The following is a 14,978-nucleotide window of genomic DNA, read 5'->3' as shown; positions in this document are numbered from 1 at the left end:
AAAAATGGCTTCAGAAGCAATCTCAGATACAGATAAACCCAGGCCTGGGCTATAGGGATCGTTATCGGTACAAAGCACCGATCACATAAACTGCAGGGGACTCGGTTATTTATAGATATCATTATATTTATAGTTATAATTTTCAGTATTGCAGGACCGGGTCTTAACGCACATGTATTCTGAGTTCTGCTTTATTCTGTGTTCTGCTTGCGGAAATATAAAACTTTCATTTTCTAATACATTGACTCAGCATTAAATAAAAATCTTTAAATAAAAATCAAAACTTGTGACCTTTTTCCTGTCACACCATCCAAAACTGTAACTAATGTAATATTTAAATAATATTGGCTGGTGTTGAGTGGTCTATCAGATATATTCCATTCATGATGCTAAACGAGTCGAAGACGAGGAGCTGACTGGAATATATCTGACATACCATGAAAAAAAGCCAGCCAATATTATTATTATTATTATTATTATTATTATTATTACTACTACACATTCCTTTCAGGTGTTCAACGCATCTTTCTCTTTCAAAATTCTCTCAAAATCTTCCATGTTTAATGAAGCAAACTTGGCAGCCATGTTTGTTTACAAATTGTCACAGTCGCTCGCTAACGCACAAGTTTTATATCTCTGATGTGTGTCGTCATACTCTGGATAACAATCAGTCTCAGACACTGAGTGGAGAATGAACAAACTACAAACTTCAGATGAAGCCCCGCTTGGAGGCGTGTATCGTTTAGCAGAAAACCATGTGACTGACGACAGACAAGGTTTTCTGGTTCACATCAGGGTTTCATTCTGAGTGTGTGAGAAAAGGAACCGCCTCAATTCAAACACAGTGTTAAAAAATATGTGCCTAAACAAAATTCAGTACGGTCCTCTAAATGTTACTCCGTGGGTATGGCTGCAGCAGAACTCACAGTCCATCACACACGCTGAACACACACACAAATATTACCCTCTTTATGTTTATCTACACCTTTTTTATTGTGCAGACAATTATCTCATCTCATCTCATTATCTCTAGCCGCTTTATCCTGTCCTACAGGGTCGCAGGCAAGCTGGATCCTATCCCAGCTGACTACGGGTGAAAGGCGGGGTACACCCTGGACAAGTCGCCAGGTCATCACAGGGCTGACACATAGACACAGACAACCATTCACACTCACATTCACACCTACGCTCAATTTAGAGTCACCAGTTAACCTAACCTGCATGTCTTTGGACTGTGGGGGAAACCGGAGCACCCGGAGGAAACCCACGCGGACACGGGGAGAACATGCAAACTCCACACAGAAAGGCCCTCACCGGCCCCGGGGCTTGAACCCAGGACCTTCTTGCTGAGAGGCGACAGCGCTAACCACTACACCACCGTGCCGCCCAACAATACAGATATTGAATTAAAAAATATATATTTAATGCTAAAAATGCTTAAAGTTTTTAATTCTTATTTTCATGTATTTCTGTGGAAGAGACAGAACGACTGCTTAAACACAAATTAGGAATTGTGTGGTGTAAAAGTAATAAATCATCAGATTCTAGAAGATCATGTGATATTATGCATCCATGTTTTTGTGGGGAATAAATTATAGTCTATGTAATAATTTTGTCCTTTTTGGCTAGCCCTTTTTGCTGAGGCTACAACCTTACCATGAAACTCTACAGTCATTCTATCCCTAATCTGTTCATATGTCATGCGTCAACATATTTTTGTAAGGTGACAGACAGCAGAGAGGCTGGAGGAGATGAAAGACAGTGCAGAGAAGGTAGAGAAAGAGAGGCAGGAAGAGAAAGAGGAGCAGAGGCTGAAGGAGAGGATGGAGGAGGTAGAGGAGGGGAAGCCACAGCTGGAGGAGATAGAGGAGGAGATGGAGAAGCGGAAAGAGAGGTTGGAAATTCGCAGGTGAGGTTAATGATGGATATGTCAGTCATGAGATTCAGCCCCACTGTGGCAAATGTTTGTTAGTGTGATGTTGATCTGAATAACAATGCTTCACTTCAATTGCCCTGGATCACTTTTGTGTCCCCACCAATGTCAAAATCAAAGTTACTCCCTTGGAGCGATCGACAAACAACACAGGGAAGATGAGGCAAAGAGCAAAAACATGAGAGAGAAAGCAAAAGGGTCAGAAATACACGATGCAGCCAGAAGAACCAAGGCTTGTTACATACTAAGCAGGCAGAACAATACTTCACACTGGAGTGTTTGTTTGGGGAGCTTAAATAGAGGGACAGGTGATTAAGGAAATGAGAGACAGCAGAGTTTCAGTAGGCTGGAGACAGAGGGCGCTGTGTGTAGTTTGGAGCATCCATGTTTGTAGTTTACCGACTAGTGGCCTAGTGGTAGCGTGTCCGCCTCTCGATCGGGAGATCGTGAGTTCTATTCACGGTCGGGTCATACCAAAGACCATCATAAAAATGGTGCCTACTGCCATCTGGCAAGGCACGCTGCAATACAGATGTGCATGGGGAGTTAAACTCTCGTGGTTACCAGAGGACCAGCCCCCCACTGTAACCCTAGCTATGTAATAGGTGAGAGGCCGAGGGCTGCGGAAACGGAGATCGGCGCCGCCCGATGCGCCACCATACAGGTTGGGCCTGGTTAGTACTTGAGTGGGAGACTGCCTAGGAATACCAGGTACTGTAAGGCATGGGAAGGACTTTAACTTTAACTTTTTAATGTTTGTAGTTTGTTCTTTCTCAGTGGGTTTACTGACAATCACCTATAGCACATACAGTACCAGACAAAAGTTTGGACACCCCTTCTTATCCAGTGTTTTTTCTTTATTTTTATAAATTAAAAGTCACTTCATGTCTTTAAAGTAACAATGGCTGTCATTTCTCTTTACTTAGTTGTTCAGTTGTTGATATAATATATATGGATTACTACAGTTGTGGTGTTGAATAGGGCTGCTTACTTATAGTATTTTTTATTATTTACTATTTACTGTTTGATCTCAGGAGTTTGCATGTTCTCCCCGTGGGTTTCCTCCGGGTGCTCCAGTTTCCCCCACAGTCCAAAGACATGCAGGTTAGGTTAACTGGTGACTCTAAATTGAGCGTAGGTGTGAATGTGAGTGTGAATGGTTGTCTGTGTCTATGTGTCAGCCCTGTGATGACCTGGCGACTTGTCCAGGGTGTACCCCGCCTTTCACCCATAGTCAGCTGGGATAGGCTCCAGCTTGCCTCCGACCCTGTAGAACAAGATAAAGCGGCTACAGATAATGGATGGATGGATGTTTGATCTCAAACACATTACGAAGGCAAGAAACTCGTCTACTAATTACCTTTTGATGAGACACACCTGTTAATTAAAAAGCACTCCAAGTATCTACCTCATGAAGCTGGTTAAAATAATGCCAACAGTGTGCAAAGCATCATCAAGGGAAATGCTGGATATGCTGAAGAATCTAAAATATCAAACATTCCGGGGTTTTTTAACATTTTTTTTGTTGTTGTTTCCCACATAATTCCAGATATGTTCCAGATGTTATTGCATAGTTTTGATATCTTCAGTTTTGTTCTACAATGTAGGAAATAGTCACAATAAACAAACACATATGAATGAATAGAGTAGAGGCGTACACACTTTTGACTGGTGCTGTACATGTGTTCATAATAATAATAATGAGGTTAGAATTGTATCGTTACTTGGACAGATATAAAGTGCGAATGACATGATAATTCTTATTTATAGGTGATCATAGAAATGCTTACACCTTCAACACCATTTTGTTAAGTACATCGTTTTATTTATTTTATGTTTTCTGGTTTACCAGGTCAATAGCAAAGAGCAAAAACTAAGCTCTTTATTTTAAACAGACAAAAAAAAAAAACCTGTCAGTAAACCCGCTGGTGAAGAGCTGACTACAAACATGGACAGCTCAAACTACAACTCCCAGAACACACAGCGTCCTCTGTCTCCTGCCTTCTAACACACAGCTGACATCCATTTCCTCATCACCTGCCCCTGCATATAAACACCAGTCACAAAAGCACTCAATGTGAAGTATTGTTCTGGTTCACTGAGCATAATATGCCTTGTTATCTCTCTGACTGCGCCATCTGCCAGTCACCTCTCTGCAAAGCTTATGCCAATTGTCATAGAGGAGAGAGTCCCATGTGCCTTCCGGAAGATCAAGTATGGGTGGCCACAAAGAAACTATGAGAGACACAAACCTATAAGAAGCTCCAACCATGTTACATCGGACCCTTCAAGGTACTACGGCACATCAATAATGTCTCTTACTGACTAGAACTTCCACTGCACAGCAGAATCTCTCCCACTTTCCATGTATCCAATCTTAAAACCATCATTCCAGGTCCGCTCTCTGAGAGCACACCCACTCTAGACCATCCCTCTCTGAACCTTGATGGAGAACCCATCTACCAGAACAAGATCCTTGACTCCAGGCAAAGAGGAAGCCAGATCAAGTACCTGGTAGATTGGGAAGGATATGGGCCGGAGGAACAGAGTTGGGTAAAGTCCAAAGACACCCTCGACCCACTGCTCAAGCAGTATTTCCACGCTCAGCAAACCAGCACCTAGAGGTTGAGGATACCCCCAAAAGACTTTAACTCCCGGAGGTAGCTCCTCGGGTGTGTGTGTGGGGGGGGGGCTCTGTCAGTAAACCCGCTGGTGAAGAGCTGACTACAAATATGGACAGCTCAATCTACAACTTCCAGAACACACAGTGTCCTCTGTCTCCTGCCTTCTAACACACAGCTGACACCCATTTCCTCATCACCTGCCCCTGCATATAAACACCAGTCACACAAGCACTCAATGGGAAGTATTGTTCTGGTTTACTGATCATAATATGCCTTGTTATCTCTCTGACTGCCTTTCTACCATTCTGACCTTTGCTAGTGTTTCTCATTTCCTCGATCTCTGTTTGCCTCTGATAATCTGTTTGCTGATCGCCTGACCCTAGTGTGTTTACTGACCTTGATCCCTGTTTCTTAATTTGGCTTGGTTCGCTATTCTAAAGCTGTAGTCCGATGCACATACATCCGTAAGTGCCTTCGTACTCACAAAAACTATCAAATAAATATTAAATATTGCTTCAAATAAATAAATGTTATTTCATGTTACATATTAGGCGGCACGGTGGTGTAGTGGTTAGCGCTGTCACCTCACAGCAAGAAGGTCCGGGTTCGAACCCCGTGGCCGGCGAGGGCCTTTCTGTGTGGAGTTTGCATGTTGTCCCCGTGGGTTTCCTCTGGGTGCTCCGGTTTCCCCCACAGTCCAAAGACATGCAGGTTAGGTTAACTGGTGACTCTAAATTGACCGTGAGCGTGAATGGTTGTCTATGTGTCAGCCCTGTGATGACCTGGCGACTTGTCCAGGGTGAATCCCGCTTTTCACCCGTAGTCAGCTGGGATAGGCTCCAGGATAAAGCGGCTACAGATAATGAGATGAGATGTTATACAAGCCCGATTCCAAAAAAGTTGGGACAAAGTACAAATTGTAAATAAATCCAGAATGCAATGATGTGGAAGTTTCAAAATTCCATATTTTATTCAGAATAGAACATAGATGACATACATTTTCTCAGTTTAAACATTTATCATTTAAAGAGAAAAATTAGGTGATTTTAAATTTCATGACAACTCAAAAAAGTTGGGACAAGGCCATGTTTACCACTGTGAGACATCCCCTTTTCTCTTTACAACAGTCTGTAAACGTCTGGGGACTGAGGAGACAAGTTGCTCAAGTTTAGGGATAGGAATGTTAACCCATTCTTGTCTAATGTAGGATTCTAGTTGCTCAACTGTCTTAGGTCTTTTTTGTCGTATCTTCCGTTTTATGATGCGCCAAATGTTTTCTATGGGTGAAAGATCTGGACTGCAGGCTGCCCAGTTCAGTACCCGGACCCTTCTTCTACGCAGCCATGATGCTGTAATTGATGCAGTATGTGGTTTGGCATTGTCATGTTGGAAAATGCAAGGTCTTCCCTGAAAGAGACGTCGTCTGGATGGGAGCATATGTTGCTCTAGAACAGGGGTCACCAAACTTTTTTCTCTGGGGGCCACATTGTTGTTCCTGACTGTGATGGGGGGCCGGGGTCGGGTCAGCTATATCACATAGAATTGTATGACCCAGACAAATATGACCACCAGCAGGCCTCATTGTGTAGTAGAGATTACTAGCCTGGCACGGCCATCCCCACTACTATATCCCCACTACTATATCCATACTACTATATCAACACTTGATTCCTGGCACATATTTGTTTATCTTTACTAGTGGTTTGCAAAAGTAGTAATCGAGTCTTCACACTTTGTTTTAATTTGAAATACCACAGATATTCCATTTATTTATTTTCTAATAAAAATATCAAAGCTGTCAAGGTAAGAAACATCTGCCTATTTGAGGTGATTGACACTGGCAAAGGTGAGTGGAAAATTATAAATTGTAGGTAGGCCTGTTGATATTATTAATAATATAAATAATAATTGTATGCAGCACTTAATAAAGATCAAATAAATAGGCCTATAAAATAAATACATTTTAAAAAACAGTGAAATTATAATAATATGAGCAATAGATCAATAGATCGCAGCAGTTGTGCTGTGTTCTGCACGTCATTGCTCTCATCCATGGCCAAAGCAAAAAACTCGAATTCTGATGCTTTCTCATTCAGCTGGTCATACACGTTGTCCCCCAAATCTTCGGTTCACCTGGTCATAGCAGGTGCGGAGGTGCCACATGCACTAATGCAACCCCATACTGTACCATCAGAGATGCAGGCTTCTGAACTGAGCACTGATAACAACTTGGGTCGTCCTTCTCCTCTTTAGTCTGAATGACACGGCGTCCCTGATTTCCATAAAGAACTTCAAATTTTAATTCGTCTGACCACAGAACAGTTTTCCACTTTGCCACAGTCCATTTTAAATGAGCCTTGGCCCAGAGAAGACGTCTGCGCTTCTGGATCATGTTTAGATACGGCTTCTTCTTTGAACTATAGAGTTTTAGCTGGCAATGGCGGATGGCACGGTGAATTGTGTTCACAGATAATGTTCTCTGGAAATATTCCTGAGCCCATTTTGTGATTTCCAATACAGAAGCATGCCTGTATGTGATGCAGTGCCGTCTAAGGGCCCGAAGATCATGGGCACCCAGTATGGTTTTCCGGCCTTGACCCTTACGCACAGAGATTCTTCCAGATTCTCTGAATCTTTTGATGATATTATGCACTGTAGATGATGATATGTTCAAACTCTTTGCAATTTTACACTGTCGAACTCCTTTCTGATATTGCTCCACTATTTGTCGGCGCAGGATTAGGGGGATTGGTGATTCTCTTCCCATCTTTACTTCTGAGAGCTGCTGCCACTCCAAGATGCTCTTTTTATACCCAGTCATGTTAATGACCTATTGCCAATTGACCTAATGAGTTGCAATTTGGTCCTCCAGCTGTTCCTTTTTTGTACCTTTAACTTTTCCAGCCCCTTATTGCCCCTGTCCCAACTTTTTTGAGATGTGTTGCTGTCATGAAATTTCAAATGAGCCAACATTTGCCATGACATTTCAAAATGTCTCACTTTCGACATTTGATATGTTGTCTATGTTCTATTGTGAATACAATATCAGTTTTTGAGATTTGTAAATTATTGCATTCCGTTTTTATTTACAATTTGTACTTTGTCCCAACTTTTTTGGAATCGGGGTTGTATATTAATCATTGACCTAGAAAATGAACCAGAACCAGCTGGGTGTGTGAACATATCCGTTTAAGAGGAAGAAAGAAAATATATTATTGAACCAAGTAACTGCACAAGTCAGTTGAAATACCCTATAAATTGTGTGTGTGTTAGTTGGGGGGGGGGTTAGTTATTGGGGGCAGGGTGATTTTGATCTTTTTGTAAATTTGACAAATTTCCAAGTTTGCCCTGCTTTCGGTCTCTAAGATCCCAATGTGTCCAAAGATTCAGTGTCTGTATTTAATTAGACATCATGTAAAAATGGAGAAAAATGCCTTGAAATGTTGCATTTGAACTGAGACTGGAAAAACTATTCTTCAAAACTGATAAAATTTAATAATTAAAATAGTTGACAATGAATTCAATTTGTTGAATAGCTGGTCATGGGGAAGCCATGGCCTAATGGTTAGAGAAGTAGTTTAGGACCAAAAGGTCGCTGTTTTGATTCCCTGGACCAGCAGGAATGGCTGAAGTGCCCTTGAGCAAGGCACCGAACCCCCAACTGCTCCCCAGGCTGCTCTGGGTGTGATGTACATCACTCTGGATAAGAGCATCTGCTACAGTAAATAACTGTAATATAATGTCTTTGATGGTCTATTTGAAGTAATTAAAACTATTTACAGTCATAAACAAAATTGCAGCATTTATCAACACTACTTGATATACAGTATATTGCTGTGTGACTAGTGAAGTCATTTCACATCAAAGCAGGTGGGAGTTGATCCCATGAAGAGTTGATTCCCTGGTTCCCTTTTAAAATGATGAGTTCAAGCTTTGGAGTCAAATCCACACACTAAACACGATAACAGGTAAATTAGTTTAGTAAAATGAGTGTTTCAGTCAGCTAGTGGATATTTAACTTTATGGATCTTGTATGAATTTGGCTTTTTGGAATGGAACAGACACTGTTTCCAGGATTCAGACTCAGTGGCCATGGGTGTATTGCTGCAAATAGACACGACATGGCAGAATACCTGACAAACATTAGTGATATTGTTTTGCAATTAGTATAACCTAAACTAATAAAGGGAAATGTTTGATAGGTTCAGAAATAAGATAGATATAAAAATAATCTGAGATGGAGAGATGGATAGAGAGGTGGTTTTGAGTTGAGGAAGTTTGCATTGTGAAGCTAATTTGACTATCTAGCTGGACAGAAACAAATCAAGTGAAGGGTTTGGGGAGGAGGTGTGTGTGTGTGCGCAGACACAGTAATAGAATGTAGTGTCAAAAATGCAGTTTATGGCTTACTGTTAAAGGCACAGACAGTGATGACCAGACTGAACTCCCTAAAGCAGTGTTTTTACAAATTAACCCTGAAGAATCCAGATTTTTTTTAATTAATTATTTATTAATTAATAATTTTTATAATTTTAATAATTAATAATTTATTAATTAATTTTCTTATTAATGTTTCTGTTGTGTTGGGAGCTGAGAAAGAACTACAGCAGAAAATATTGGCTGAGTTCTCAGAGAACCGACTGAGAAACATGAATGGCAAGTCCAGGGGTATCAGAAGCATTTTTAATATGGGGGGACACACTGGTGGTGGGGGGTCCTCCCCCAGAACATTTTTAATTAATTAGATGCCATTTCCTGCATTCTGGTGTACTTTTAACAGGTTGTTAAACACCTAATTTTACCTACAAAAGTCACTTAATTCAATGACTATTTTAGAGACTCAACAATACGTCCACATTCAACTCGTCCATATATTCATCAGCCTGTTTTTAAACCCACTGCTCTGCCTAAGATAATGAGATGAATGTGACACAATTTTTAACCAACAATGACTTTATGGGTGCATTTTACTTTTTATTTTGTGTTTCCTTTTTTATTTAGTTTTAGATGTAACACAACATGCCACTGGGCCAAGCAATAGTGACACTCAACTGTATGTTTAAAAATAAGAATATTCATAATTTCACACAAGCCCTGTGATGACCTGGTGACTTGTCCAGGGTGTACCCCGCCTTTCACCCGTAGTCAGCTGGGATAGGATCCAGCTTGCCTGCGACCCTGTAGAACAGGATAAAGCAGCTAGAGATAACGAGATGAGATGAGATAATTTCACACAATGAACAGGCATGACATGGCATCATGCAGTCTTCATAACACACAATCACACTGTGTCAAGCAACGGTGACACATAAAAAATAACTTCACACAATCAACAACCCTTAGCAAAAAGAAGTTTATTCAAGTGTACTATGAGTATACTTATTTTTTACTAAAACTGCAGAAGTATACTTGAAGTTGACTTTTTATAAACTATATTTTATATACTTAAGAATAGTATAGTGAAGTATACTTGGCTCATACTGAAAAGTATAAATAAAAGTCTAAGACTAAGTACATTAATACTAAGACTTATACTTTAATACTAAAACGTATACTTTAGTATACTTTTCATGTTTTTCTGCCACAAAGTACTAATACTTAGTATATCTTGCTCCAAGTGCATAATAAGGTCAAGTCATTGACTCATGCTTAACATTTAATTTATATATTAATATAATATAATGCTGGAGTTTAAAACTTTACAGTATATAGTATGTGTTGCATTATCTTTATGTACCTTAAAATCATACACAAAAACAGCAAAACTTTTGACTTGACTTTATTGATCAATTTCTCCAGTAAGGAAGGACTTGATTTCATAGGTCTTTATTTTTGAAATGTTTGAAAATATATCAAACTTGTTTTCAACATTCTGTCTTGTGATTTTGTAAATGCATCACACTCTTGTGTACATACAGTATGAGTAAACTTTAAGAATACTTTAAGGAGTATATTTCCAGTATATAAATAGTAAGCTACAAGTAATATGCCAAGCAAACTTAAAGTATAACAAGTAAACTAGTGAAATAACCAACATTTATAACAGTATACTTAAAGTATACAATAATAAACTAAAAATAGGGACTTGAAGTATGTAACTAAGGGGTGTTGTGGCTCAGTCAACTAAAGCGCCATACCATAAATCTGGGGACCTGGGTTCGATTCCAACCCAAGGTAATTTCCTGATCCCTCTCCTGCTCATTTCCTGTCTCTACACTGTCCTATCCATTAAAGGTGAAAAAAGCCCAAAAAAAGAAGTATATCGATGTGTACTTGTGGTATACTTTAAGCATGCAAGAGGGATATACCAAGTACATTGATAGTATATAGATGAGTGTACTTGTATACTTTAAAGTGTACTTTTGCAAACTTAAAATGAACTTTAAAGTATACTTTTATAAACTTGAAATGTTCCAATTTAGTCCGAAAAAGTATTAAATTTGTATACTTTCTAGTACACTAAAAGTACATGGTCTGTAGTATACTTGCTATACTTATACTGAAGCATACTTAATAAAATGAACTTTAAGTATACTACTTTTTGCTAAGGGAAGTGCAGTTTTGTCAGCCTACATGCAATGGCGGTCCTACAGTAACATTTACAGATCAGTATAACAAATAGATTTATAGATATAACTCCTTCTTACATTGGTGCCACCACAATTTCTACCACTTCATAACTTTTATCCCCCTTTCCTTCACAATCCACCTGGAATAACATCCATCTCTCTCCATTACTTTCCTTTCTACTATTCCTTCCCCAGACACTGATTTCCCATCTTACTTTCCAGAAAACTGGCAAAGACCAGACAAAACAAGGAATCAATAAATATCATCAGAGCAGACTTGACCTCATTCTTGGCATTACAGTAAGGCAGGCCTACTGGGTTTTGAATTAAATGATAGCTAACGTTAAGCTAGCTGATACATCTCCTAACATTGACTAGCCAGCTAACTGCACTAACATTTCCATTGGGACAAAAAAAAAAAAAAACCCTGTCCTGTGCGGAAATTCTGACTGACTTTCCGCTTCTTTGTAAAGAATGTCCTTATGTCCATTGTGTCTGGGGAGGAGCAAATACTGCAAACAATTCATCATCAACCAAGAATACCCCATTAGGCTAAGCTTATTTCATTGTTATTTTCAAATGAGCTATGCAACCGAAGTGTGGTCCCCTAGTCACTTAACCTTAAAGCAAAAAGTTGAAAGAATGCAGAGAAGAGCTACACGCTGGATATTACAACTCAAACAAGGCGAACTTTCATATAAAGAAAGACTGATCAAATTGGATTTGCTACCACTTACCCATGACCGCAAGGTCAAAGATTTAGTTTTTCTTTATAAGGCATTATATGGCCATGTAGATATTGATACTAGTTTTATTAAGAGCGTAAGTCATGGTCGTACTTGATGATCAAATCCATCTAGTGATGTAAAATACTTAGAAACACCCTTATGCAAATCAGTTACTTTTCAGGCCTCTTTCTTTAATCGCCGTATTAAATTATGGAATTAATTTGTAAGTCAATACAACCAACTGATTTAAGTATAAAGACCTTTAAGACTGCTATCATTAAAGTCTATAAAGACGAACTGATTAATGTTTTTGATGCCAATAATGTTTGTACTTGGGGCTTGGCCCGCAATTGTGGTTGCCATTGGCAACAGTAGCTTATTGAATGTTTAGAATTTTTTTTTCTATTTTATTTTTTTAAGGATTATTTTTAGGTTTTATCTGGAGGGTGCCTTGCATGGGACTTTATGTCCCGTTTGTACCTTTCCTTTTGGCCTGCTTCTTTTAATTTTTTCTTTCCTTGTGACTTTCAAAGACAATCCAAAATTGTTCTGGAGTTAACATAGGTGATTTTTGTATCAATTTAGGTGATTGTTGTTAAGTATATGATGTAGACCAATAAAGGTGATTAAATTAAAAAAAATAATAATTTAAAAAGTTTAGTTGAACATTAATTTAACGTCGCCTGGGGTTAATTTTGAGGGCATATAACAAAAGAATAAGGTTTTTGCAAAAGCTAGACATTGTGAGGTGGCGATGGGGCTGACGTCACCTCCTCCACTTTCGAGCAGCCTGCACCTTGCACCAAAATTTCTCTGCTTGCACTGAGATTCACTTCACTTGCCTGTGGTGAGTTGTTGTAGGTAACGCCCGGAAAACCTGGAGTGGATTTTCAGTGTATGTGTATTCTCTTATCGATCAAGTGGAATGGAATGGATTATTTCACGAAGCAATAGAAATGGCACTGGGTGAACTAATATTTTATGTTAAATGTGGGGGGGTCCAAACGAAGTATTATCACTGAACAGATTTATTGCTTGGGTGTCAGTCACGGGTGGCACAGTGGTGTAGTGGTTAGCACTGTCACCTCACAGCAAAAAGGTTCTGGGTTTGAGTCCAGTGACTGATGGGGGCCTTTCTGTGTGGAGTTTGCATGTTCTCCCTGTGTCTGCATGGGTTTCTTCCGGGTGCTCCAGTTTCCCCCACAGTCCAAAGACATGCAGGTTAGGTTAACTGGTGACTCTAAATTGGCCATGAGTGTGGATGGTTGTTTGTCTCTATGTGTCAGCCCTGCGATGACCTGGCGACTTGTCCAAGGTGTACCCCGCCTCTCACCCATAGTCAGTTGGGATAGGATCCAGCTCACCTGCAACCCTGCACAGGATAAGTGGTTACAGATAATGGGTGGATGGTGTCAGTCACACTTTAAACACCTTAGTTTAGATATGAATGCTGTGTGCACAGGAAAGTAGACTTATATTTAAAGATATAAGAACAATGATGACTCAACTACATCGAGCTGAAGGTGTGAACCCAAAGACACACAAACAAAGAAGCTCAACATCACAACCACAGCATTTGACTATAGTCTTACCTTCCTGGAACATATGCAGATTCCTTCTGACCAGCAGCCAAAAAAAAAGTGCCTTTGGCTGGTTGTTTCCATGGAAAGTCATAAAAATTTGCCATACAGGTCTTTCTGTCACTGTAACCAAAACCCAGGCCAGATTCTGGCCTATTCCTATTAACTTGCATTGTACAAATAGTGCAGCAAAAAAATGTTTCACAGTTTATATTTACATAACGCGATTTGAGAAAACTTTGAAATCTTTCCATTGATGACTTTTGAATTTAAAGTTTTTAAAGTTGCTGTCTCAAGTCAAGAATGAGACACAAACATGGAAGAGAGGCCACACCCATCTACGGCTGCTTTCTTGTTCGTGCTTGTGCTGATGATGTCATCAGCGCTGTTCAGGTGGACGGACCTGAGCTTGTTCACCATCGCAGCCTCATCAACCACCAGCACAGAGCAGGAAGGAGAAAGATGAGCTTGTTTTGGTTATGTGAGTGTCCATTGCTTATTCTTTATTCTGAACTTAATCTGTCCTATGAAAAAATGCAGCATAAAATTTAATTTAGTAATATATCAGGATATTGTTTGCTCTATTTTAACAGGGCTTCCCATGATTCTACTGAGTACGCTCACAAACATCAACACTGTTCTTACCAGTGAGTTTGAGATGGGTATTTTGTATTTTATATATATTAAACTATCATTTTTGTTACTTTTAATTTAATCTATTACCACATTACCCACTAGCTTTTATGTTTAAATTACTGTTATTCATTTATTTATCCTTCATTTTGCTTCCTCATGAAAATAAAGTGGGCATTTGTTTTTAAGTCACACAAAATATTTTGCCAGAAGAAAACAGTCCTTTACAAGAGGACTTTACTTCTGAACTCAGATTTGACTGAACCGATGTTTCATTACCCACCAAATTCATCATTTGTGAAAACTTTGTACGATTCCTATCACCGAGTAGAAAAAATACACATTTTTTATGATTTATGAGTTATACAAATATTTCACCGTATCAGTCATTGCATGCATTGTTGATGTAGAGCTCACATACAAGATTTCTCCGTGTAACACTTTCACTACATTAATAAAACTTATATTTATATCTCATCCTCAGCTTGTACTGGTTATACTAACCTGTCTGATCCGTGGCGGAATGTTGGCTTCTGCTACAACTCTTGTCATGAGAGTGACATTAACCTCACTCAGGGATGGTACCGCTTCACCGGTATTGGTGGAGATGAGCTCATCTCTTCCTGCGCACATGCCCTGAATAACACCAGTGGAAATGAGACGGTTTACAACTTATTCACATGTAATTCAGACATGAATGATACAATGTATATGACCTGCAGCGAAGGATTCACTGTCTACGAACTTCGACCCACCCAAAAATATTATACTACACGTGAGAAAAGCTTTGCTTGTGCTTCATAAAATGCATCAATCTTTCTGATATTTGTTGTATATTCTCATCAGTTGTGAGCAATTCTGGGGTGGGTTTCCCGATAACGTTGCCCTTTAAGGCTAAAGATCGAGTTGAG

The 14,978-nt window shown here is 39.4% G+C and overlaps 1 protein-coding gene across 1 annotated transcript in view; it reads left to right on the top strand.

The window, feature by feature from the left end:
- The first annotated feature begins 13,733 nt into the window (after nt 1-13,733).
- LOC132866459 (adhesion G protein-coupled receptor E3-like) overlaps nt 13,734-14,978 on the top strand; it is a 58,422-nt gene continuing 57,177 nt past the window's right edge. The window contains exons 1-3 of the mRNA XM_060899239.1: nt 13,734-13,915; nt 14,028-14,081; nt 14,552-14,842. Coding sequence (XP_060755222.1) covers nt 13,738-13,915; nt 14,028-14,081; nt 14,552-14,842 — 523 coding nt within the window. The 5' untranslated portion in view covers nt 13,734-13,737. The remainder of the gene's footprint in view (nt 13,916-14,027; nt 14,082-14,551; nt 14,843-14,978) is intronic.

Source organism: Neoarius graeffei, chromosome 18 (genome assembly GCF_027579695.1).
Source record: "Neoarius graeffei isolate fNeoGra1 chromosome 18, fNeoGra1.pri, whole genome shotgun sequence".
Classification (NCBI taxonomy): domain Eukaryota; kingdom Metazoa; phylum Chordata; class Actinopteri; order Siluriformes; family Ariidae; genus Neoarius; species Neoarius graeffei.
The sequence above is the reverse complement of the archived record's forward strand: the minus strand, read 5'-3'. Positions and strand labels throughout refer to the sequence as shown.